General features: G+C 43.5%; 1 protein-coding gene across 4 annotated transcripts in view; it reads left to right on the forward strand.

Annotated features, from left to right (window-relative positions):
- Positions 1 to 26,357, forward strand: part of ppargc1b (peroxisome proliferator-activated receptor gamma, coactivator 1 beta) — a 78,051-nt gene extending 51,694 nt beyond the window's left edge. For 3 of the 4 annotated variants that reach the window (XM_026330222.1, XM_026330224.1, XM_026330225.1), the window contains 11 exons: positions 797 to 982; positions 3,384 to 3,584; positions 8,750 to 8,875; positions 11,164 to 12,217; positions 12,684 to 12,729; positions 14,491 to 14,558; positions 14,781 to 15,429; positions 16,886 to 16,943; positions 17,221 to 17,339; positions 19,342 to 19,469; positions 21,328 to 26,357. In XM_026330222.1, the coding sequence (XP_026186007.1) occupies positions 797 to 982; positions 3,384 to 3,584; positions 8,750 to 8,875; positions 11,164 to 12,217; positions 12,684 to 12,729; positions 14,491 to 14,558; positions 14,781 to 15,429; positions 16,886 to 16,943; positions 17,221 to 17,339; positions 19,342 to 19,469; positions 21,328 to 21,419 (2,727 nt within the window). In that variant the 3' untranslated portion in view covers positions 21,420 to 26,357. The remainder of the gene's footprint in view (positions 1 to 796; positions 983 to 3,383; positions 3,585 to 8,749; positions 8,876 to 11,163; positions 12,218 to 12,683; positions 12,730 to 14,490; positions 14,559 to 14,780; positions 15,430 to 16,885; positions 16,944 to 17,220; positions 17,340 to 19,341; positions 19,470 to 21,327) is intronic. The other variant, XM_026330223.1, reaches the window with a different exon arrangement.
- The last annotated feature ends 813 nt before the right edge of the window (positions 26,358 to 27,170 follow it).

Here is a 27,170-nt window from a genome sequence, read left to right on the forward strand (position 1 = left end):
GACACGTTATTTACTTTTTCAGACACTGCCAAGTTCCCAAGACTCAGCAGATTTCCCCGACAGTATCAAACCCAGAAAACAAAGCAGAACATGCTCGTGACCAAAGAGTCCACAGATTAAACAGAGCAGCTCGTTTCCAGGATTAACACACAGTCAACCAGCGGAGGAAAACTAATCACCTGAAGACCTCCTGGGTCATGGTTGCACTTTGAGTATGTGACGTGTTCTGTGTGATCCTGCATTGTTGCAGATGCCTCTGCTGGTTCCAGCGTCGAACCTTCTCTGTGGAAGCCTCATTATCTCTAATGAGTAGCTGTTGAGAGATGAGGGGCTGTTGAGATCCCCTTGTGACTCACACACTGAACAGTGTAATATTATACAGTATATGCCAGATGATGGAGGCTTTTATCCAAAGTGTCTCATCAGCTACATACATATTTTAGGAAAGGTGGCCCTATGGGAACTAAAGGTTCTGTGCTGAGCCATGAACCTGGCAGTCTCCTGTAGGCAGCAGAATTCTTTTCCATGTTTGGTAGCTTAAGAGCAAACACCATTTCCTTTGTGACTGAATTAAAGAGCTGAGCCACAGACATGAGTGACGCATGCAGACTTGTTCATGTCTCACCCCAGGATCTTTCCAGCTGTGATCAGCACCTCCAGTTTTCTGGGGTCACGTTTTGCACAGTGACTCTTAGGCTGTATCTAAAAAGAACAAATCACTTGGGGATTTGCTTTAGTCTTGATGTTTGACTAACGTGACCTTTTCCTCTTTCTCACTCTCTTTTTCCGTCTTCAGTATGGGGAGGAGGAGGTGTCCTCGGACCGCTTGGACACTGACTTTCCGGACATCGACCTCTCCCAGCTCGACACCAGCGACTTCGACACCGTCAACTGTCTCAGCGAGCTCCAGTGGTGCAGCGATCATCCTGTGGACGAGTCGCCCGCCTCAGTCCACTGCAGCACAGCAGATGAGCTCTTTGAGGTGAGGCTGCATCACCGAGACACAGCTCAGGTGTAGAGCTAATGTAACTGCTGTCACCAACACACGTCCGAGATGCTTCCCTCTGAAGTATCGATGGTATTCACGCTTTAATCCTGAACATTACGTTTAAAGGAGCTGAAGTTAATAGACTGAGCTGTCAGTGGAGATTTGCTGATAAAACTTGGCCTAAGGATCAATGGGGCAGATTTTGCTGGTGTGTTTGGGATTTAAACTAAAGCTGTTTTTTCTTTGGCCTTTTTGCCTTGTTCATTGGAAACATCAGGGACAGCTGCTAAAAACACTCCCATCTGTTGTGATCATATCCACGAACAGAAAGGTGCCTGGTTCTTCCTCACCTAATGAAGTCCAGACTACTTCTGGTTCAGAGTTAATCCAGGTGACCTGCAGTTTGTGCTTCTGTTAATATTGTTCAGTCTTCAACAGACTAGCAAGACATGCTGGATGTGCCCACATCTGATCCCCTTCTGAAGTCTGGACATGCAGTGTGTGTCAGAGGGCACAGCCAGCACAGTAGTTCCCAGTTACGCTGTGTGTAACACGATGATGGGAGCAGTCCGTCGGTTTGGACCGGCCCAGTGCTTCTCAGAGCCAATCAAAGCCTGGAGGCTCAGTATCAGATGCCTTGCTCGATGAATTCGGGGAATACCCTTCTTGTTTTTCTATATCTAGAAGTCAAACCATTGATTCTCTCGGTGCCGTCACAAAGTGCAGCTCAAAAATAAAAAGACATCAGAATATAAAGTAGTATTTAGATCTAGATCATCGCTCTGTAACTTTGCTCTGACGCACCACAGAGGACTGGTTAAATGAAGATGAGCAAAGCATGATGGGAATGTAGGTGAAGTAAACACAGACCATCTCTGTTCTCCAGTACTGCACAAACAGCACTAAGTATCTGTAGTGTGGTCTAACATTGAAAACATTCAGCTGATAAACTCTAAACATATGTAGTTTAGTTTACACTGATGTTTTTGTGCTGTCCCCTATAGTCTCAGCCACGCACTCCCTTCATTTCCCAGCTATATTATATTTCAGCCAGTGTCGTATTTCAGATCTAAACTCACTGAATAAAACAATAAGCCCCCGTGTGGCTGTCTGTCCCCGCTGTCCGTCAATACGCTGCTTATTTACGGTAATGTATTAGAATCTAATCCCACGTCGGGCGAGATTGATCTGTGTTTGTGTGTGAAGAGCACTGAGAAAGTTAGGCTAATTATATATTCTGATTTTAATCATAGTGCCATGTTTGCACCAGCACTGTCTAGTGAATAATCATGTGGTGTCTGCTCCTTTCACACTGACTATAACTAAATATATAAACATGCTGATGCTGCTAATGACGCCTGTCAGACTACAGACAGACAGAACTACGTGGTTTTTAATCCATGTGTCAGACATCAACCTTGTCTTTGGGTAAATTAATAGAAACATTCAACATATTTCAGCCAAACACACCAGGAATTATCAGGAACAGCTTCATTACACCCCTTTGATTCTGCCTCCTGATCCTGTGGAGGATTTCAAACCCCACATTGCAGCATTGAAGGAGCCTCAGACAGAAAATACATTTAATAATAAATAGTTTGGCAGCTGGGAACAGATAGAGCTGCATGATAAAGGGAGAGACAGGTGACTGGAGCTCAGTGGGTTCCCGTAGGCCGGCCGTGCTATCACCTCCCCACCAGACTCTCAGCAACATTAAGCATCAGCCCCCGTGTGGCCGTAATGGAAAAAAGCTTTTCTGCTGATCATCTTCAAATTTGACCATTTTGATTCTTGGCATTGTGGGAAAACCCTGAACATGATCACGGAAACCGAGGCAGAGACGAGTTACGTTAATCACATGATGCCGACTGGACTGGCTATAAAAAAAAAGAGCATGGGACTCTTGTTCTTTCCAATGAGGTCAAAGGTCAGCGCCCATGTTAATAAACAACATAGAAGAGACTTTAGGCAGCAGCTGATTGGAGGATACAGAGACATGAGCTGCGTTTCTACGATGGTTCGTTTATTTCTAGTGTACAAGCTGCAGGTATGTTGGGTCCAATTAGCTTCGTGTGGTTTTCCTCTGACCAAAATTAGACCATGTCGCAGCAAACAAATATGTTTCACATGGGATCACATTTTCCATTTTCTCACAGGGAGAATAAGCCACAAATATTATAGGTTATAATTAAATATTATCCAGTGTAGTGTGTGTCAGCAGGTTCAAGCTGCTTTGCTGTTGATCTCTGGGAAATATAGGGAATCAGCAGTAATGAGGCAGAGATTAATATCGAATTACTTAGGAACTAAATGTTGATACCCTGGGTCGTTGTTGGAGCTGGAGCTGTCGTTTCCGAGCACTTCCTCACGGACGTTGTCTTGTTTCTGCCTCCAGATAGAAGAGGAGAACGCGGCTCTGCTCGCCGCTCTGACCGACAGCCTGGATCGCATGGTGGATGCTGCGTTTGGCGAGCTTCACGTCTTCCCCTCCCTGGAGGAGGAGCCTAACCAGGAAGAGGAAGTAGAGGACGGTCTCCCTCTCATTGCGGAGGACTTCAGCCAGTCCCTGGGGGCTGAGACAGAGGACCCATCACTAGTAAGAGCAGCTCTCTGCTTCCTGTAGAGGGGGGAAGTCATCTGTCTGTTGGGGTTATGGTTACAGAGATTATTTCCATCTCCCCGGGGGTCCAGCCTCACACGACAGACATTTACCCTCATGTTTCTTTTTTCTCAGCAGCCTGGGAATCAAACATCAGCTCAAAAAGTGTTGCCTGTTGAAGTGCAGCCTTTAATATTTGCTTCAAACGCCGTCCACCCCCAACACACACACACACCCGCCACACTGTGCGTCTCCTTTCCCATGGTCCCCCTCTCTCTTTCTCCTCAGTATCTCAATTAGTGTCGCGTACCGTACCTTGATGTTCTTCTTGTTGGCCCGCAAGGTTCAAAGTCCACCTTTAACTCCAGGAAAACAGACGGCGCTGAGGCACAGTGACCTTTCATCCAGCCTGCGTGTGTGTGTGTGTGTGTGTGTGTGTGTGTGTGTGTGTGTTAGCTATAGCTCAGTATTTCTAGGAACACGTGTCCTTACAAGAATAGAAAAAGTTACAGCTTGCAGATGCTTATTTGAGGAGCTTTTGTGGGAAAAGAAGTGATTATTTTAGTGCCGGATTAATAAGAAGCTCAGAGCAGGTCGAGGGGAGTGGAGATGATAAATATTTTAAACACTTACACACTGCAGACTCTAAGTTATTGGAGTTATGACCAAAGCTGCAAAAACCTTCCTGACTTTCTCCTTTAAAATCTGCATCAGGTTTGAGGATAAGGAGTATAAATAGTTAAAGGTTCTCACAGATATAGTAATCCAAATGAGCACGTGGTCAGGTTTATGAGTCCTGCTGGGTGTCTCTCTCTCAGGGCCCCTGGGTTCCCTGAAACACACTTCCAGGAACAGAGCTTTTGGTTTATCAGCACCCAGACCACATCGATCCAGAAACAGAAAATCTCCATCTCATCGTGCAGGAACAACAAAGTGCTGTATCCCCGTGTCCTACTTTCCCTTCAGTTCACTCTGCCGCTCGGCTCTGAGGCCTAATTGAAGCAGGAAGCTATTTCCCCACAATAAGGGACATGTGATTACTGCTGTAATGTGGCCGTAGTGCACTTGTCGAGATGAGTCCAGCCTGGATCCTGAATTTGAGCGCCGCTTACTCGGATTCAGCTCCAGCCTCCAAAGAGTCGAGCTGGATGTCTGAATACCTACAGCGTAAATATTCACCGGGCTTCCCTGCGTTCCCAGAGTCCGACTATAAAACACGTCAGTCAGTGGAGATTTGTGAAGGTTCAGGGGAAGTCAGCTGTGAGAACAGAGCTCCCAGTGTGAAGAGCTGAAGAACGGCCTGTTTAATGTGACGTAAGTCTTGGATGGACCAGCAACAATAAATGATTCTGTTATTGCTGAACTTAGAGGTAATTATGTAAGTTTAGCCTGAACAGCAGCCGCTGATGTGGGAATGATGAGTTAACAGGAACAAACCAAACCATCTCCACATGGGTCAGTGTTGCAGCAGACCAAGGCTCTAACTGGAACAACTGGTATGACCTGAGCTTTTTGCGTCTGTGAACTGAGCAGTTCACTTGTAAGACAAGCACCAAACAAATAACGGAGCATAAAAACTGAATAATTTAAGTCTGAACCAGCTTTTCTGGATCCAGAGCAAAACAAACTCAGGTTTTTAAGACAGTTTCATCCTGGTGACAGCCTCAAATTTAACAATCGACTGTCACAAAGTTGGTTTTACTGGTGCAGCTGTCGGTTGTTCCAGAAACACTGTCCTCACTGTCTCAGAGTGCAGGTTGTGTTGTAGCTTTTCCATTTACTGCCTTTATTTTCTCTTCCAAGTATTTTTGACCGTGTGTTATCGCCTGATGCTAGTTGGACTTTTTACCTTTAGTGTTGCTGAGACCTGTGTTTGCTTTGCTGAGTGCAGGGTTTTCATCAGCTGCAGCATGACGAGATGTGACTGACATCAGAGAGGGAAATGACCAGGGGTCCTTCCTTCAGTGGCCTCACAGTGAGGGTAGTTTGGCAGCAGAGGAAGCCTCACAACAATAATAAGCAATAATTAGTGTGTGAAGTAGGATTTTAAAATCCTTGTCTTAACTTTAAGACTCCACCATAGAACAGCAGCTTCTGGGTCCGGCTGTGCATCATTAAAACTTCAAACTATCCAAACCACTTTAGGAAATATTAAGATAATGTTATGTTGTGGTTCTCTCTAATGTGAATCCCACCGACACACACACACACACACACACACAGGGTCAGTGGCAGCAGGTCAGTCTGGTTGTACTGGGCAGCTTCAGATGTGAATGAGTGTAAGAGTGTGACTAAACACACGTGACTGGTCTAATGTATGTGGAGGCTGTTAATCAGATCTAGTAAGAAAAGACAGTCAAGGTCAAATGAGAAGTTGTGGTTCGGTTGCGTACTCGCTGCAGAAACCTCCTGACATTTTCGCCTCGACTGGTGAAAATCAGTCATTAACAGAGAGAAATCTGCATGTCCCAGTGAAAGCGTTAAATATAGACACCCAACAAGAATTACGTGTTGTCTACTTTAGATTCAGCAGCACAAATTAGTGTTCTAGATAGATGCAGGCAGAGAAGTTTCCGCTTCCCCCATGTCCTCTGCATGTAGTACAAATGTACATATAATGAATTAGTTCTGGATTGTGCCGTTGCTTTAGAAGCCCGTGTGTTATCCCAGCTTGTTCTTTTCTGTCCCACACACAGGGCTCAGTCAGCTGGTTGGCAGGATTGGAAGTCTTCTCACACACTGTTCCCTTTCACTGCCCCCCAACCACTATCGCTGGGCTACCGCTACCCTTTCCACCTCTGCCTCTATCTCTGTTGTAGCTGCTGCAGCTTCTGCATTTTATTCCTCTCGGCGTCGTCTCGTTCGCACCTCCAGGCAGCGACTTTGTCCCTAGCAAGACAAATCCAGACTCCTGTTGGCTTGGCCTCCTCTCCCTCTGAAGCCGTGCAGGTCAGGGACTCTGGCAGCCGGTTTAAAAGAGGATTTGGTTGAAGGATGTTGCTGTTACGCCCCAATTATTATTTTAATTATATGTCCTGCATAGTTGACTGATTGTCACAGTCCTGGGATCAGCACCCCTGACAGAAAGCAGAGTATTTGTCCTTACTGTGTATAAATCATATCATCCTGGCTCTGTTTCCACTGTGTTCACTATCAGGGGCTAAAATAGGAACCTGACATTCACGTCCACTCACTCAGAAAAGCCTGATATAATAACATTATATATGTGTGTATGTGTGTGTGTGTGTGTGTGTTTTATCCCTATATCCATCAGTCCAGTGGTTTGTTGTCACATGACTGCTGCCGTGTGTGGTGCTGCCCTCTACTGGAGGGAAGTAAAACCGTAGAAGCCCCAATGTCCATCTGTGTTTCTATGCATCTGCACGTCTGCTCTAAATCAGCCTGGTGGGATTCACATTAGAGAGAACCACATAACATTATTTTTAATGTTTCTTCATACAGTTTGAATAATCCTGATTTATTCTAATCAGAGGTTCTAATGATGCATAAAAAAACACAATTAATGGAACGCCTAACCTGGCAGAGTGTAATTACGGGGCTTTTAAATGATTGTTTTGACACGTTCCAAGTGAATAAATGAATCTGGTTATAGTGATAATGACTGTGATCCTATTGAATTGAAATGGAACAGACCATAGGAAACGTATGAGGGGTCTGCACGGTGCTGGAGGGTTTCGGGGTTTCACACAGACACAAACCTTCAGTGTCCTCTTCACTCTCCTCAATGGGGCTCTCAGAGCATCGTCACACACTCCGAGCCAAGTTGGCTCTCCCACAAAAGGCCTCAGTGGCCCCATTAGTGATGTGGGCGATCATCCCATTCATTCTGTTGACCCAGATAGTATTCTGTGGCTACAGGCAGCTCAGTTGGGTGGTGATGTTGTACTCATCAAAGTATTACAGTAATATACAATGATGGTGCTGAAATAAAATGTGCTTTAACTCAATAATCAGTAACTTAATGCCAAACCACTGCCACTATAAACAACATGTTGTATTTTTATGCTTCACCCTTCATCATCAGTATTTCCTTTATTGTTTGGCATTACTTCGTACAGATGTGTGCCAACTATGAAGTGCTATTAAAAACCTCTTCTCATAGCAGCTAGTGAAGCAACTGTGTTGTAAACCTAAAGGTTAGATGGTGTCTAGATGGTGCATGGTGACACATAGCAAACATAGTCATGTGATCTGCTTTAGGTGAAGGAGCCGTGTGCTGTGATTCGTTTGGGATTCGGTATATCCCACTGTTCCAGTCCACATCTGTATTTTCCACATCGGTGTCTCCTGGAGCAAACGCTGCACAGCTTAGTGGGGATTTTCTCCCTAAGCTGATTATTATCAGCTGATAGCCCTGTCATGAAGCTGCAGCAGGCGCTGGAATGAATGGAGGAAGCGACAGATGAAAACAAAGGGAGCAGATTTGATATGAATGCATACAGGTTTAGATGAAAATGGGTGTGAAAGGTCATAAAGATGGAGAGAAAAGATGGTGGAAACATTAGAGGAAAGAGGAAGATGGGTGGTAGAAAGAAAGAGGAGGAGGCTTCAGTCCAAACAAAGAGGCTTAATGGAAGCATCAGAATGGACGGAAGAACAACCTGAAGGGGAAAAAACAAAAGTGTGAAGTCATGAAGCAGAAGGGAAGGAGCAGGCTCTCAGATATTCTGTGTTCTAACAGAGGAAGAAATGACTGAATTTAGCTGTTTAATGGGAAACATGGATGTGCCATGTAGCCGTCGACCTTAGTGATGTGATAAATGTACAGTTTCATAACCTCGTGGCCTCTTCTGCACATTATTCCATCTGCAGGGCGTAAACAGGCAGCAGAATACAGATGAAAAATTGGGGTCAGAAGCTGAAAGATGTGGATGCTTCCATCTCATCTTCCCTCGTTTGGTTATGAACGTCTAAAGAATAATAGTAATATTTTACTACAGATGGATCTAAGACCTATGTCCCTCTCCCCCTTTGTCAGGCCCTTCCTTTGCATACACACATTTACACTGTTATTACTCTGTGTATTTATTATCTAACTAAAACATAAATCTTCAGGTTTTCCAACATCTATTTCACCACTGTAAAAAATGATGGATAGAGTTTGCAGCCTAACTTTTCTCCACTCTGTTTCCTCCTCGCAGCTGAAGAAGCTGCTGCTGACTCCCCCCAATGTGCCCGCAGGCATCGACGCACACAAAGATGGCGTCCACAGCCATCGCTATAGCAACCGAAGCCTCCACCTACGGACGGTCAGGCCTCTGGTCAAGGTGAGGATGAATAAGTAGATTTAGCTGATTTATAAAATGAATTCAGGTACGTTATTACTCTCCCTTCACTTATTTATTCTGCAGTAAAACTCAGCCTTCAGTCTTTCAGCCTCACACTGAGCTGAAATAGTCTGACTCACATCCCTGTTTCCACTGGTTAACGCCTGAGTCTCCTGAAGGCCAGTGAGATCACAAAACTGTATTTTTCCCATCACTTCCTCTCAGAGGTGGCAAATCTAGGTAGAAGTAATTCACTGTTGCATGCGGGGGCTGCAGTCGTCATCCCTGCCACTGCAGTTGTTCTTCAAGCAGGTGTCTGCACTTAATATGTGCAGTCAGCCCAACACAAAAAAACAGAGTTTTGATTGTGAGTCATTTGTCCATTGTCCAGACATTCAGGACCGTTCCCAGCGGAAAAATTGGTTTGTTCAGGTGCACGTCACTTTGGGTGTGCATATAAATAATGGCTGTGGTAGATGGAGGCAGCTATAAGGACACAGCCAAGTGTGGCAGAGTCGGTCAGGTGTTTTATTCTATTCTGCTGATAGAGCCCTCTAATCTTACACACTGCGTCTTTAAATGAACATTAACTATAAGACCAGATCAGGCAGATCATAGATGAATCATTGGGGGTTGTTGCCATATTTTGTTGCATGTTGGACGTGCAATTCTTTACAGCTTTGTGTGGATCAGTTTGGTAAGGTGTGGTGAATCCCTTAAACAGTGTCAGTCCCACCTGAAGGAGTTTCTGTGTACACATCAAATCCAGGTTAACTGCAGCTTGAGTTATTTTTCCATCCTGACAAGAATTGTTGTGACAATCCTGCAGAACAGTCAGGTTTGGCTCTGACACATGACCAACCAGGGGTTCTCCTCCTCATTTTAGAATAAAAACTGCAGAGACCTCGAGCTGCTGTCCATCGTAGACGTGGTGTTGGGGAAGAGAGGCCATTTACAACAGCTGCTGCAGAATGACTTAGCAGTAATTGGATAGCTGCTAGCATTGTGCTTCAAGTGGCCATTGATTACAGCAACATTTATCTTGTATAAGAATAAACCATGGTGAGCCTTTACACAGCCTTCTGCTCTGGCTCAGGAAGGGAAGATAGAAAAAGCCACAGGATGCAGGACAGGGATAAGCCAGCCTGTATCCATCACGCAGCCTCCTAACCTCGCTGTAGCTGGCAGCATGCATGTGGGTGTGCAAGAGCTTCAGCTGAGTGGTGTGGCTTTGCCGTGGCAGATGGCGGGAGTATTGACTGACAGGGCAAGAGGGCACCAGTGAATCATAGCCTGCTCTCTGTATGAGTAAGACAGAATCAACTGTTTTATCGCAGCTGCAAACTGAATCATCCCCCACAAACTTAGAAGCAAAATTGATGCTGGGTGCTCGACGCTGACGTATCCAGGGCAGGAAATTGAAGATCTGCCTCTTTCTTCACATGTGTTGTTGGTTGGTGGTTAATTTGTCAGCAGTCATTTGTGTGATGAGACCTTCCCTACAGTTACAGTAGAGTCAGAACATGAAAATGACTTAACGTATGAATAGTGCTGTAAATGTCAGATTTTAGTGTCAGTCTTGAATGTGTGCACAAGGCTGACAGTATTTTCATTTCATATTCTTTTTCAACATAAACATGTTCAATGTTTATTATAAAATAAGCTAATTTCCCTTAAAAATAACATTTGTGAAGCTATAAATCATAACCAGCAGCCTACCCAGTGATGTCGCTATTGTTCAATTCTTTTTTGCTTTCTGAGCAGCAAAGAGTTTGTTGTACTATCTGGAACGGTGTTTTCTGCAGATCATCTTCTCCTTGGGGAGAATCAGTCTTCCTGCAGCAGGAAAAATGGGGGTACATGGGGACATACTATATCCATATGTACAAAATTCAGCAATTTGCTTTGTAAAAACCAAAACAAACATGTGATCTATATTCTGAGCTGCAGGCGTGGTTGGATGTGTGGGACTGGTCAGTGTCTGGTTGAGTAACAGAGACAAACTAGCTTGCTGCTGGTGGAAAGTCACTCTGTAGTTCAGTAATTTTCAGTAAACGGTCACTTGCTGTTGGAGCATTGTTGTCTCAGGTGTAGAGTTCATCCATTTCCTCACCTGTAAATCCAGACTTTTATTTAGGTCAGTCACCACACCTGTGCAGTATATTTCTTACATCTTTCATTAATGACACCTGTGCCCGTTCATGTGACTGCATTTGATCTGCAGAGTGTAGGATGTGGAGAGCGAACGATGATAACCGGTGTGTTGTCTGTCTCCTCTCCACCCTCAGAGTGACGTCCCTCAGGAGCGGAAGCCCCGTGCAGTGCGTCCAGGTCGCCTGTGCACTGAGCTCCACCGCCACCTCACCACCAGCCACGACACGGAGGACGCTGTGGCCCCGGACACAGAGGAGGATGAAGAGGAAGAAGAGGACGAGGACAGTGAGTCGGAGGAGGAGGAAGAGGAGGAAGGGGAAGAGGAGGAGTCTTCCAGCAGTGAGGTGGAGGGTGCAGCAGCTGTAGTTGCTGCTCCTGCTGAACCAGCAAAGCCTCAGTTCAGCTCAGAGAAAGAACTGCACTCAGTGGTGGAGCTGATCACATACATGCACACCTACTGCCTGCCCACACGCAAGCAGCAGGGCTGGGACTGCAAAGACCGAGACTTCCCGAGGCCTCGGGCCAGACCTGAGGCGTCCCGTCCGGCCCACACAAACTCTCACAGCAGAGTTGTCTTGGTGGCCACTCCTGGGACTAGTGGGGGTGTAACTGGGACAGGCAGCAACGCCCCCAAGAGGCTCCCGTTTGCAAGGCGAAGGGAGGTGAAGCCCAACTCCCTTCTCCGTGAGCTCCTGCAGCAGAGCAGCTCTTTCGATGTGAGCAAGCCTTACAGACTGCACAGTCCGCCCTACTCCACCTCCCACAGCCCCAACAGAGGAGTCCCTGCTCCTTCTGCCCCCCTTAAGTCAGTCCCAGCCCAGTCCCCCAGCTCCACCAGCCCTAAACCTGAGCTTCGTAAAGACTCTCCCTCCCTTGAGACGAGGAACTACTCCTCAGAAGCTACTCAAAGCCTAGAGGAGACCATGGAGGACAGTGGCTCCTTCTCAGTTCGGCGTTCTCGACGTCTGGCCTCGTTTCCCAGCCGCTTTGCAAAGAGGCTGCGGCCTGGACGGGCAAGGGACAGAGAGGAGAAGGACAAGGAGGAGAGAGAGGATGGACGAGCAGAGGTCAAGCTCCTGCCAACCCAAGCAGGAGGGGGAACCACGACAGGGACGAAACCAGAGCAGCGAACAGCAGGAGACAGCAGCGCCGGAACAACGAAGCCGACCAAACCCTGCTGCCATAACGGTGAGATGGACAGCAGCTGCCTTAAACTGCTGCCTTTCATTCAGCTGCTTATTTGTTAGGATGATGTGATTACTAATACACATATTTATCTAATGTTCTGCCCCCTATTCACTTTAATGCTTGTTTCTTATCTTCAGCCTAAACAAAACGAAATCAACACTTTAAATTGTGCAAGATTTATTTAATGTCCTTACAGATGTGAGCATCGAAATACATTACGCATTACACTACATATATAGCATTGCACTAAATGAGCAGTGCTGTAATGCAGATAGGAACTGAAAGATGTGACTGTTGAGCACATTGATTACTGGGTTCTGATCTGAGTCACAGAGCTGAGACAGTTTGTGTGCACATAGCTCAGGACACAAACACATTAGGTTTACGCTCCTTCTCATTTTTGAGAAGAAAGCAGAGATGTTCAGTGTACTGCGTTGTGGTAACTGGCTCTTTATTCTGTTTGCAGAAAAGCGAGCCTGTCTCTGTCTGCCTCTCAACCCCAAGTCCACAGGGTGAGTAGCTCAGTGTGAAAGTAGCAGCTCGGTTAAGGCACACCTTTATTGTACTCATTCCTTTAGCGTTGCATAATGCAGGTAACTGCACTAGAAGAAAAATAGCTAATGGTTAATCACCAGCTGTTTGCAGCAGCATGTTACAGCTCATCAGAAACTCGCCCCTGATATTAACTAGAGCTGAACCCCTGCTCTGCATTAAAATTAAAAGCTGCAGTGGCCTCAGCAGTGGAAAAGGTACAGTACACCTTTATTACTAAGAAATATTAGACCCAGGGCTTCATTTAAACTGCCTTTTAAAATTCATAATGTTGAGTATGTCACTGCCAGAAACGTGCAAATATCAAATGGCACCTGCTTGTTATTAAAAGATCTAAAATTAAATCTACACGTTTTATAAATGAACTGTTTCATCAAACCTTAGCAGAAGTATATATTTTTTCTGTGGAACTGTTTCATTGGGGCCATTGTTGGGCTTGGTAAAAGCATCTTTAATGGAAGTCTGTTACATAAAGAGCTTCAGATTAACAGTCTCAGTAACAACAGTGATTACAGCTGCCACATTTAGCAGCAAAGTCAGCTAATGTCATTTGTGATTGCATTTGCTACTACAGTAGGTTGTGACTGTGGTAAGCAGAGCCAGAGTCGAGCTCAGTCCCTTAAAATGTAAAACCTTAAATCCCCCTGGACTTTCTTCAGGTGGAGTTTTCCCACTTAGCGCCTGATGTAAATTTAAAATGCATTCAGTGAGAGCTGGTCTCCCATGTATCTGAGGAAATGCATCCATCATCATGGGAGCTGATTGTAGAGAGATGCCATTATAGAGCAGAGACAGTGATACTGACATAATGCCAGTAAACAGGAAGAGTCAATCACCTTTAACTGATCATCTAATTGATTTGTGTCCCATCGTCTCAATCTGTTGCTGGAAGAGGGAAAACTATTAAAAACTATTAAAATTACAGGGTGACAGGGTTAATGCGAAAGTACAGTTACCTTCAGTGTAAGACAGTTTCTCTTAAACTAACAACAGATCAAGAGTAAGAATATGGATAAAAATTTAACTCTTTTATTTTGGAAAGCAGAAACATTTCACTGAATATCAGTGAACAGGCATGTCATGTATAATCTCATTAGAGTTTATTATATGCTAAACTTGCAATTAAATAAACCCAGTTCACATTCAGAAATTTATAGTCCAAGAGCCCTAATGAATCGAGACCCCTGGCTGGCTTACCCAGATTTTAATCTGTGCCAGACACAGTGCCCTCGCTGCACTTACTTTTCCAAATTAACCTCCCCACCCAACCAGCATCAAGCCCTGGACGTTCTCCAGCTTAAACCAGTCACAAAGCAGTGGTTTTCAGTACAAACCTCTGGCGCCCGTCCATCTTCCAAATGAATCAGTCTTCTAGAGTGCTCACCAAAAGATATTTGATTCTCTGTGGAGGGTACGTAGTATCGCGCCTGAAGCCAATCCACTGCTCCTGCCTTTCATGGCAACTGGAGAAGCAGAAACAGGCAGCCAGAAATAGAAAGCAGAAGAATAGGACAGAGGACAGCGGAGTACATATGGTTGTTGTGATAAGAAATGAGGAGCGACCAGAAATGCCAGTAGCATTTACAGAGAAACATAATTCAAATTCAGCAGACAACAGTGTGGTTTCTTACAGAGGACAGTTGATGTGCATGAAACCTGCAGCACAGTCCACCATGACACAGCAATCTTTAATTTCTGCTTGTATCTGTTGTCTTCACCAGCAGAGAGTCCCAGTACAGCACCAAGCCCTTTGAGCAGACACTCAGTGTGGATCTATGTGGAACAGCAGGTACTGAAAACACACATCTCTGTTTTGGTGACTTGTGCCAGCTGAAGATTAGAAGTTGACAGGTAGCTCCAACACTTGACAGAGCTGCAGGCGCTGACAATTTGGGAAATACACTTATTCTAAATACCAGTCTCATCTGTACCAGTTAGCTTAGCTTAGCTCTCTTTGGTGAGATCATGCCTAATGATGCTGATGTAGAAACCTCTTCCCTCCCACACTCAGGTCTTACCCCTCCCACCACCCCCCCTCACAAACCAGTCGATGAGGACCTCTTTAAGCCAGCAGAGGGTGGAAAAGGTGTTGGAGGAGCAAGTGGGGGCAGCGGTGGCGATGGAGACGGAAGTGAGTCTGTTCACCCGGCTTCAAACACCCACGCCAACGGCGCCACGAAGGGCTCGTCCTGGCTGAGCCGCAGCCACCACCAGCGGAAGCTTCCACAACAGACCGAGCTGTACGCCCAGCTGCGGCGCATGGGCCAGGCTGGCGACAGCGACACCCATCGCAAGTTTGGTGACCACGACTACTGCGCATTGAGCCTCGGGGAGCGCCGCAAGCGTAGCGCCGCCATGCTTGGTGCCATGTTGCAGGCGCAAGGAGGGTGTGATGCGGTTAACACCCCAGCACCCAAAGCAGCGGATGACCAGGTAATGGATGGCAAGGAGAATGAGGAGACGCTGGTGATGTCAGAAGTCGAAGAGATGCAGGAACAGCAGGCGACTGAGGTGTTATCATCGCAGGCGTCAGAGTGCCAGTCAGCAGCAGCCACGCCACCAGCCTCAGAGGAAGAGGCAGAATGCTCGTCAGCATCTCGCTCACCCTCACCCATCCTCCACCTGTGTCCCGACTCCCCCGCCAGCAAGACAGACTCGAGGTGAGACAGTCGAGGGAGGAAGGGGATTGATTGAGTCAGTGTAGAGAGATGTATCAGATTCAATTTAATTTAATTTATTTGTATAGCGCCAAATCACAATACAATCATCTCAAGGCACTTTACAAAAACAAAAAAACCAACAAATCCCTTATGAGCAGCACTTGGCGACAGTGGAGAGGAAAAACTCCCTTTAACGGAAAAAACCTCCAGCAGAACCGGGCTCAGTTTGGGCGGCCATCTGCCTCGACCGGTTGGGGTGAGTGGATAGAGCAGAGAGAAAAGAACAGCAACAATAAACAACAAATAGACACTGCAAGTTGGTGGGGCCAGTAACTGCACATCAGCGATAAACAGCTCCAGGACCAGGGACACCTGCAGAAGGTACAGAGAGAGGGAGAGAGAGAGCACAAACTAGGGGAGAGAGAGAACACAAGGTTAGTGACATTCAATGGTGGAATATACATGAGGTGGGAGGAGAGGAAGAGAGGGGAAGGGAAGGGGAGCTCAGTGCACCAATGGTCCTCAGGCAGTCTAGATCTATAGCAGCTTAACTAAGGGATGGTTCAGGGTTGCCTGAAGCCAGCCCTAACTATACACTTTGTCAAAGAGGAAGGTTTTAAGTCTAGCCAGATGGAAAAAAAAGAGATGATAACAGCAACAGTTGCATATTATTGAATTATTTTGAGACACTAGCCAAGTATGACTCTTTGGTGTAGTTTTCTCAACATATTGTGCCACATACGGCAAACCAACTGCTTCCCAACACAGCCTGCACAGCCCCAACTGACTCTGGTCGTGATAGTAACGCTCTAAATAAAGTTATTTTTTTTCATTTAGACTTTATTTCATAGTATAGAATCAATGAACAGCTCAGCCAAATCCAGACAAACAAACCAAAATGAAAAAAAGGTTTAATTTAGTGTCTGGTTTAAACACACCTCAAGTCAGAGCAGCTGCTCTTCTGTGTCCTGTTTGCTCCATGGGCCTTTTGCTGTAGTGTTGTAACTAATCTGGCTGCTAATGCTGTTAAATTCTGCTACAATGAACAGTTTGGCTTCTGATTTGTGGCTTATTCAGTTGCACCTGTGTGCACTCAGGGTACCGCACTGGCCTGTGAAGGATATTCAGTTATGAAGCTGAACTAACCCTGTGAGCAAATTATCAGTGAACTGTTCTATAAACAATGTGAGACTGTTTTATTTAACTTAGAGCACAATTAATTTCTGTACTTGTACAGGCAGATTTAGCTGTGAGTTCAAATGTCACAGATTTATAAGGCATCTCACAGAAGGTCGCTGATCGTATAGTTGTGTTGATGGACGTCAATGACAACAATGGTGTAAATGTGTGAGAGACAATAGAGCAGCACTGTTGTGCTGCAGTTGGAGGCGTTCACCTGACATTTGTTTCTTCGTGTCCATCCTTACCCTCCCCTCTGTTCCTCTTCCTTCCTTAGTGAGAACTCGGAGATCTGTCCTGACGACAAGCAGAGGAACAAAGCCAAGTCTGATGAGGTACAGACAAAATCCAAGTTCTGCAGTCTCCTGCATACTGCAGTGCTATTGAATTAAAGACACCTTTTTGCAGTCTCCACCTCACCAAAGCCTCAGACTCTAAAACAAACCTAAAGCTGCAACATCACAATACTAGACTGCACATACCTGACCACAGGCCCATCTGAAGTGTCCAGCCTCAGAATGTCACCATTCAGTTTCCCTGCTTCAGTTTTCACATCTTTCTCTCTTGCATTGTCCTTTGTCCTGACTGTTGCCATGGTTTCCCTGTTGCCAGGACAACTGCCAGGTGTTTTACATCCACAACCTGCCAAGCAGCGTGACCCAGAACATGCTGAGGAAACGCTTCCAGGTTTTCGGCAAAGCGGAGGACTGCAAAGTCATCATCTGTAACGAGTAAGTCCTGGTCTGGATTCCTTGACCCGAAGAGACGAGATGTGGGAACTTTGTTTTGAGGGTCGACGTGTGTAGGGATGGCTCAGTACGATACTAGGATCTAATACCATAGGTGACAAATAACCAGCCTCAAAACATAAATGAATTGAAAACAGTTTTATTAAACACACTGCTTGAAACTCTGCATAAAAAAAACAAAACAACAAAAACACCTACATTGAACATAAAATCAAATTTTGATTTTGGAAGAAAAATAACCTGAAGTAAATTAAAATAGGATCATCTCTTCATATCTTTTCAGTTCAGGCTACAAGAATAGCTAAACCTTTTTTACATACCCCAAACACAACTCAAATGAATTACTTAAATATCAAACTCCACACAGCACCACTCTACTGCTGGGCCCCTTAAAGCAAATCACACAATGTGCAGCCCAAATGAAATGAGACTGCGCAGACGCTGAAGATGTGTGTAACAACAAGGTACAACAAAGCATCAGAGAGCTAGAAGCCAAAACACAACAGCAGCAGAAATCGCTCTGCCTAACGATAGCTGTAAATTTTCTCCTTTTTGCAGTTTTGTTTAAAGCATATTTTAGCACCAAATCCTCACTGAAGTTCTAAAAGTCAGCCTCAGGTTTAGAGGGTTGATCTCTTTAAAATAAAAGTCTAAAGTAAATCAGTTGAAAGAGACTCACCTCTCGATCTTGAACAAACCAGGATGAGCGAGTGACAAATGTTTGCTCAGATTTGATGTGTCGCGTCCCTTGGCAGCACACGACTTATAGCGGCGCTTGCAGACCAGTAAATTAAGGTCGGTTGCTTCACCTTTTTCATCACTTTTGTAGGCAAAGTGATGCCATGTTTCACTTCTGCCACTTTTATTAATTTATGCCGTGTACGTCACGTCAGTTTGGGTAATACTGCCACATAGTGGTGAACCTCGGAACAGCAGCGACCGAAATATCGAACTGAGCAAAATTATATCGTACAGTTTGAAATATATGTTTTTTTTCCATTACTGGTATACCGCACATCTCTAGATGTGTGTGTGCAAGTGTAAAATGCAGCCTGTATAATCAGATGGTAGCTCTGTAAACGAAAATTCAATGCCATTAAATGGTATGTTATACTTGTATAGTGCTTTTCTACACTCAAATGTTCTCAAACAACTTTTACACTATTTGTCCATTCACCCATTCGCTCACTCACCCACATACACCACTCACCTGGTCCACAGGTTGAAGTGTGGATCAGGGAGGCCAAGGATCAAACCACCAACCCTCTGGTTCAGTTGGTAAATGAAATGTGTGTAGGAAATTATCAGGGATGCCCATCTCAGTTCCCACGAAGGAACCTGGCAACAAGAAACAAGGAGAATTTTAGCTGCAATAAGGACAAAACAATGAAAAAACTAAAATTGCACAAACAGTGACTTGTATCTGCTCAGTCTTGAAACAGAGACATGAATAAAATAAGACGTTTCTTCATTACGAATTATTCAACCTGAATATCTGTTAAAAACGTTGCCCCAGCTATAACCTTTTACAGAGGACAGTAAGCAAACAGGCACAACGGACTCTTCAGAACTTTTCGCTGTTTGGAGCAACATTTTTAACAAATGTTCGGGTCTTTGGATTTGGAATGAAGAAACGTGTTTCCAAGTGTATTTGGTGAGTGATGATGTTTTTATCTATTTCTGAAAAACAGGTGTATGAAACAGACAAAAACTGAACAGATACAAATCATTGCTGGCTGAGGATACAGGGATGACCTATACTTTAAACAGGCATCAGTCCAGGATTAGATTAAGGTTTTTGATTTACTTTTATTCTGCAGTTTTGTTCTGTATTGTAATCAATTATTAGTTTCTTTATACAATTTATAATATTTGTGCCTTCAGGATGAGTAACTGAAGTAATAAAACAATCTACACTGATGCCAATATCATCTCCACAAAGCAAAGTGTTTTTAACCTACTGTCTGTGCCTGTCTGGGTGCAGGGAGCGCTGTGGGGTGATAAAGATTCGCCAGTCGGGAGTTCAGAGACACTGGAGAGAGCGGGAAACTGGTTTCCAGAATGGACCTGGGGGCCTGAGGAGGCTGACGAGAAAACGCTACATAGACCTTGGTTAGACCACACATATTGTGAAAGGATTAAATGAGCTGAAATAGTCAATGAGCATGACCTGTAATAAATGTCTTTTTGTCACGTTTGCTTTGAGCCAGTTTTTGGGCACACAGTCCATTTGAAAGTTCAGAGATGCCTTAGTCTACACTGACAACTGTCCGCAAACATTTTTTGCAAGTTCAGTACAAATTGATCTTACACTCGTACGGACTGGCTAGGCTTGGGAACAGAAACTTAGATCCAAATTAGAACAGAATCCAAATTACCAAGTACCAGGTACCCTAACAAAAACTGAATTTCAGTTCTGCTTATCAGTTCTTAAAAATGAGCCCTTATTAGTGCAAATTCTATCTGCCAGGTCCTGTGTACGAGCTAACGTGCATGGCTAATGTTACAACCAGTCACAAATTTGAAAGTTAGCCACTGTACTACAGAAAGTTGGACTGTGGTAAACAGCTTAGCAACAAGGGAACATACAAAGTGCATGGGAAGCTAATTAGCTGCTAGTCTGGTGTCAAACTCCAGTCTTCAAGGGCCACGTCCTGTTGTTTTCCAACTACAGGGCAGGGATAGTTGTAAAACAAGCAGGTGGCCTTTGAGGACTAGGGTTTAATACCTGTGATCTAAGGGAACATCCATCCATCTGAAACACTGAACAGTGTTTGACTTGTGTGTCCATCACCTGAGCAAGTAGCATCTCACAAGCATCTCCATACAACAAGCTGAAAACGTTAATATGGTTCAACTGCTTACAATTATTCATGCAACATTAGTTTATGGGGACAATTAGAACATTTACTAAGAAGAAAGAGCCCTGGGGGGGTAATATAAAGCACAGGTACTGCACACTACATTTTTATTGTGCTTAATAAATAATAGTAAATGTTCAATTAATGCTTAATGCCAAGGTTGGCGATCCCTTTGAGAAGCATTTTTTGTTACACTGGTTTAATTTTCACTCTAGCAGGTCTGGAATCAGAATTGCTAAACTTCAACTGATATTCAACCCTAGTACAGACTCCAGGAAAAACAGGAGCTTTATGTTGCACTCAACTTATTTCTACTCAGCCATGTGAATTAACACAATTCAGGTTTAGCTTTAAGCAGCGCAGTAGGAGACTGACACACTTACTGAACCTGAACCGTACAAACCAAACAAACTCAGCCGGTGCCAGCATCTCACCAACACTTCCCTGCACATGCTGACTGCAGCTGTGAAAAATACAATCAACAGTATCAGACAAGAAACCAAAGAACAGCTAAATAAGCCTTTACCTATAGGATGATAAAAGAACCAGTCTTCTTCCATCTCAAACCACACTGTATAAAAAGATGGAGGACATTACAGCTCCCAGAAGTGAAGCCCCCTGGTGGCTCGTTACAGTATAGGTGATAAGCCCCGCCCCCTGCATGTTAGCGGATAGGACAGGAGCCAAACTAAAACTCGTGCACAAATTACATTTTTCCTAAAGCTGATTTCTGAAATTTCTGGTAGATATTATCACACTGATTTGTGTAAAGGGTCCTTTTTCTGGTGAGTTAGTTTTTAATAATTTCTAAAAACAAGTGTCTTTGGGGGATTCATGGCCCGGGATTGGCTGCTTGACCAGACCGATTCTGTAAATCTATTTAAGCATGACGGCAGACTGAGTATTTGCAATATGGCTTCACTTTTGCGTAGTGGGAGGAAGTGGTAACGCGCCGTCCATCTTTACATACAGTCAGTTGGCAGCACAGCTTGAGAACATTTACTCAGAGAGAAAACTACAAAATTAACATGTACCAACAAGGTAAACAGATCAAACATTTCCTGGCACAACAGCAGAAAACAATAAGCACATTCTTCTCTCTTTTTTAGATGAGGCAGGTCCCGGCCCCGTCAAGAGCAAGTACGATGCACTGGATTTTGACACTCTGCTGATGGAGGCCCAGAAGTCCCTGCACCGCTGACGGCACAGTGCCCGACTGGCCAGCCTTAGTAAACTGCAGCAACATCCCTCTGACTACACGGTTCTGCCCTCAGAGAGGCCTCTCAGTACCTCCATGCAAGGCAACCTCGCAAAATGTTTACATTTTTACCATTGGAATAAAGTAACGATTAGGACCTTGTTGTTTTTTAAGTTCCTTTCACCGGAGGATACTGCTTCCGAACGAGGAAGCCACTGGGAGTCCAGAGACAATGGAGGAAATAGGACTTTTAACAGCAATGGTACAACAACTACAAACATGATAGATCTCTGCTGAACAACAGTAACAACAAAGCTGCTTCTGTCTGTGCTGGTGGAAGAGCAGGTGTTACAGACCTCTGTAGCAGATCCTTGCTATCCCTGCGTTGGTCGTTGTGGTGTGTGTTTCTGCGTGTGTGCTCTTTGCTATGTTAGTTTTGTAAAAACAGAAAAAAGCCCTCCCTCTTTCTGGTCACGGGTGGTGAGCGTTCGCCATAAAGTTGTGTGGTTGTTTAACCGGAAAAAAAAAACCTGGTTTGTTTTAGCAAAAAAAAATGTGGATGTTAAGTTTTAAGATTTATTGTGTGTGCGTGTGTGTGTGTGTGTGTATTATGGACAAAGAATATAACAAAAAATATTTAACGTAATCATCTGATGACTGCTAAAGTTTACAAATCTAAAATGAAGAAGAAAAAAAATCATGTTTTTTTCTTTTTGTAATTGTAGTGCTTCCTTGATTTGATCTATGCACTGTAAGGAGGTAAATGTCTCTGCTGTCCTCCACTTTCCCCCTTTCACTCTCACACTTTTGCTACTGGCTGCTGCAGATTGTTTGGTAGGTGCTTCGTTCATTAAGACACCAATTTGGATTTGGGAAAAAAAATTTACATCAAATTTCCAACCAATTGAAACTGAAGCCGTTACTAAAAAAGCACTTAAAAAATGTGGATTTGTACTGTTGACGTCAAACGTCTAAACGACCAGATGTTTTCAGTTGAAAAATATGTACCTGATGGGTTAAAGAGGATCCTTGGGCTTTGGGTGGGTGTTTGCGATTATGGTTGGGGTTAAAAGAGCGGGGTCGGGATAGGATTGGGATAAATTACCGTTATAAAAAATAAAGTAAATATACACGTATAAGTCACTTTGCTGTGTAAGTCATAGGACAAGCCAGAGGAGTAAAAAAAGAAAAAAAAAAAAGTGCGACTTATAGTCCGGAAAATACGGTAATGGAGAAACATTCATCCCAGGAGGAGTTGGTTCTCTGTGATACAAATATACGTATAACCACAATGGTTCTTTGGTGGCCTAAGTCCCATCCTTGCGGTTTTCCCAATTTTGAACCACTGACATGTTTAGAAAATGAACTGTCCATTTTTACAAAATAATTGTGCTTCATCAGTTGATCCCAAGTCAATTTTTTGCCACATCTAGATGGGTCTTGATGCAACTTTGACAGGGTCCCACTGAACATGTGTCCACCAAAGGCTGCAGCCTAATGACACCTCCGAATGCCACAGCCAATGCAACAGTTACATTTGTTTACATTTGGACTGGAGCAAGCAGGACTTAAATGGGGAAATAAAGACGGTAGAAACTGATGCTTTTTAACCACCCTCTGTGTAAATCACATAAACAGGTAGTCCAGACCATCCCAGTTCAATTCTTCACACAAAGTTCAGTCAAGAGGACAAAGAACTGTGAAAGAAAGTCAAGTTTTTGGATTGTCCAGGAATCCTTTTTTCTTGATGAGTACAAATTGTTTTGCTCTCCAATGTCCATCCATGGATACGTATGCATAGATAAATCTCTTGATTCGAACAGAATGTATTCAAGAATCTGAATGTAATCACTGTGCTTTCCCCAGTTCTGCTTGCCCAAAGATTGTGGAGCTTTTTGGTGCTTTACAGGTAAGACTTGCTTAGTGCTCCGGTTGACTGCATGTGACTGATTCTAGATTGAAGTGCAGTCTGGGTAGCGCCTAATTGACATTCCTGATGCAGCCAGTAGCAACCCACTAGGAAAAGGGAGAGAGCCTCCAAGCCTGCCAATCCGGTGGCGCCAAACTGCCACCAACAACAGAGCCAGGGAGCAAGCGAGGGATGGGACTTAAAGGAATGAAAAGAGCAATCGTCTAAGAATCTGATTTCTCCTCTGGGAGGTACTGTATGAGCTGAGCATCACTACCTCACATCCATCCATGCTCCCCCTGTCTTATAACTTCCTTGTTGTACTGGATGCTCTCCCCTCATCCTTTTTGTTTTTCATTAGAAATATTCTCTCTAAGGATTCCCCAAACTGATGGGTAGTTATGGTTAGTGTAGGGCTTTGTGTTGATTTTTTATACAGTGACTCCTACCACTAAGCTCCTGTGCGGGGAGGAATCTCCATCTTCGTCTAACTCGACCCTACGCTTGCCTCATGACGGTTTCTAGCGTGTCCGTTTCTTGGAGTCTCGACCGTGTGTCCTTGTGTAACTGAGTGTTTTGTCATTGTCTCGTGTTTGAGCCAGACACTGCTGACGCTTGTGGGTCGGTGAGGAGGGTCAGGAGGGGTTGAATAGGGCTTGGTGGTCGGTTTGTCCTTGAGTTTGGAAGATTCCCAGTATTATCTCCTTGCCCTCGTTTTCGTGTTTCATTCCTCCGGATGTCCCTGTTCTCCCTCTCCTTGCCCAGGAATCTCAATAAAACGCAGCCCGACTCTGTCGCTTTCTGTGTCTCTGTGGGTCCAAGGCCTTGTTTCCAGGCCTTCCCCAAACCCTGGAAAACTCCCCATGTCTTTCCCTGTCCTTTGCCTCGTCTTTTCTCTAGCTAATCAACTCTTGGTAACACACAAAAAATTGAATGTTTACATCACTTGATTCTCCTTTGACTTTATTAGCAACGCACACTAAGCACAAAGGCGCCTTATTCGGTGTTTTTTAAAAAACAAAAATAACAGCAAGTGAAGTGGCCTAGAAGGCCGGATGGACCTTCTCCGGGCTCACTGTTGTCCAAATTAAAAATTTAGTGCTATACATACTGATTGAGAAACAAGGTGTAAGCTTTTAACAAAGGACAAATAAATTAAAGGTAAAATTAATCACAAGCAACTGAATGAGTATTTGTGCTTAGTATGTATACTACTAAAAGTGAGAGAATGTGCTGGTTTACATATTAAAAAAGAAATGATAATATATGACTATATAATGTGTATATAGCACTATGCTTCATTGTAAACATAAAATGTATTGTGTGTTTTTATTTTTAATTGCTAATCAGACAGGATATGGTCAGGTCAGTTCTGTTGATTTGAGTTGATGTTTGTTCAGTACAGAGAAAATGAAGGGAAAAACTTGCATTGAAAGTCAAATACTTTTGTAAAAGACAAAAAACACAAGTATCCCTTTAGATTATCACACTAGAAGGTTCTATTTCTTTGCTGTTTATGAAATGACTTAATATTTTTTGATAACTTTCTTTTCTTAAAAAGCAATTTGAGATGCAATACGTAATATTTTTCGTTAAGATAGCCTTTCCGAATAACTGAGGTAATAATGTACAGCATATGGTTGGTTCTTGATCTTTGAGCTGTCGATTCAATAGGCTACTGTACTGTATGTAGACTGCTGTTAAAACACAACGAAAAACAGAAACTACACGAAAGATGTGGTCAGTTGTTTCATTAACACGACACGTATACAAAACAAATCATGCTAATATATTCTTGCACAGATAATTTCCCAAGTAGCGAAATATCTTCACAATATTTTCTTCTCATTCAAAGGAAGCAGTTGTAACTATGTTATCACCACGTTGTGATGGTCACAGGTTTGTTAAATCTCAGTTGCATTGGGCACTTCTGCGTGTATTAAAGTATCAGGTAATAACTATAAATGTATGACTTTTAAGGAATGTGGGGAGGAAGGTGAAAAAAATTGTCACTGGTTTGACCCCGTTAATATATTCAGATTAACTGATGTAGACACTGCAGAAATCCATTTTCACTGCTGCACCTTTCGTTCATCCTCAAAAATATGAATTTGGATTCAGTCTCAGTCAAGTAACAGGATGCTATAATGGTCCAACTAGCTGGAAGGCATTAGAAGTTTGTGAGATGTGCAAAACAGCACGAAAACAGGCTGGTTCAACAAATCTGTCAGTCTGCCTTAGCAAAATGTAGCTGATGTTGGTTTCTTCACCACCTGAAGGGACAGGACTGGAAAAAAGAAGTGATTGTACACTGAAATAGAACCAGAGATCGTAAAGGAGCAGAAGTGAAGGGGTGAATGGAGGAACTTTGTCTTCAAATAGATATGGAAGATTTTCCAATTATGTTTTCCTAATACTGTAATTAGTTTTAGTTCATCTCAAAAGTTTGGTAATATTTTGACCTACAGGTGGCAAAAGTCCTTAAGGGCCTCAAGCTTTTTGATGAGGAGTGTACATGGCTTCTACATGTAGCCCAAAGTTCTCGATAAAATATCGAGACGGCAGTGTGATGTGGATTTCTGCAGTGGCTGCCGCTGGGCCTGTGAGGGTGAATCTGTTGTTCTAGAGCTGAATGACACTGAAACGACCCCGTTGTTCATCATGGCAAGCCTTAAAAATCAATCGTGGGGTAAAAACGAAGCTACCACTAGCTTTTATTATTACCGTTTCAACTCCTTTCCAATCCAGTGTGGTTTATTATGAAATAATTACTGATGTAATTAAAACTTTTTTCAATAGCCATATTATAAAAAGGTATATACATATATATGAATATATATTTGTGTGTTTGTGTAGATATCTAGATGATTATATACTTTCTTATAGAAAACTTTGATGTTGACCATTCTCCTCAGTGTTTTGAGAACACGTTGACATATTTCAACATAATAATACCACTGTCCGCTTGGTCTAGGTCCTAGGTCAATGGACAAGGAATCCAAAAAAGAAAAAAACAAACAAAAAAAAAAAAAGGAAACTCCAAAGGGAATTGCCCTCATCATAATGCAATAGCTTTCTTTCCAATCTTCATTTCAGAAAAATGGAAAATGGCAAGAAAAACTTGATAGCCAAGTTGACCAAAAAAAAAAGTTCAATAACAAAGATTGTGACTCGCCACAACCCATGAAAAATGTGATTTTTTTTTTTCCAAGTAGCTGCATCAGACTTAGTTTTACAGACGTCATGTTTCCAATGCCATGGCCCGCAAAAACACTTATTCGGTTTAATGTCATTTACTGCTTCTTTGGTTAGGAAAACAATGTATGTTTCAGCTAGACGCCATTGAATTAGCCCCTACCAGAACACGAGTCCTTACAGTATGTCCCGATTCTGAACCCTGCTTCCCTGTATGATCGGATGTGGTTTTCAACGTCAATACTCATACAACACTACAGAGAAACTAATGGATAATCTGTCAGACTTGAGGGCAACAGTGATGTCAAGTAGGCTCTTAGTAGAGACTGCAAACTGTCCAAATCTGCTAAATGTGAGTGGGTGATTTTTTGGTGGAAGAAAATATTTTGACATAAGGGCATACATTGTTTTTGTTGTTTTTCATTACTATTGATTTTATTGTCTATTTACATCTAATGACTATCAAATTCACAAATGATTTTTTTCTTTTTTAACTTAGTTTTTGGTAAAACAACAAACTGATAGTGAGATTTTATATTTTTACATATGTTGTTTGTTTTTTTTTTTTTTATTTATAAGGCACTTAGTTTGGATGTCTTTAAATTGGGTTTTTCTGTTTTGTGTGATTTCATATGTCTTGAGAATGTGGA

This window comes from Mastacembelus armatus, chromosome 10, assembly GCF_900324485.2.
Source record: "Mastacembelus armatus chromosome 10, fMasArm1.2, whole genome shotgun sequence".
NCBI lineage: Eukaryota > Metazoa > Chordata > Actinopteri > Synbranchiformes > Mastacembelidae > Mastacembelus > Mastacembelus armatus.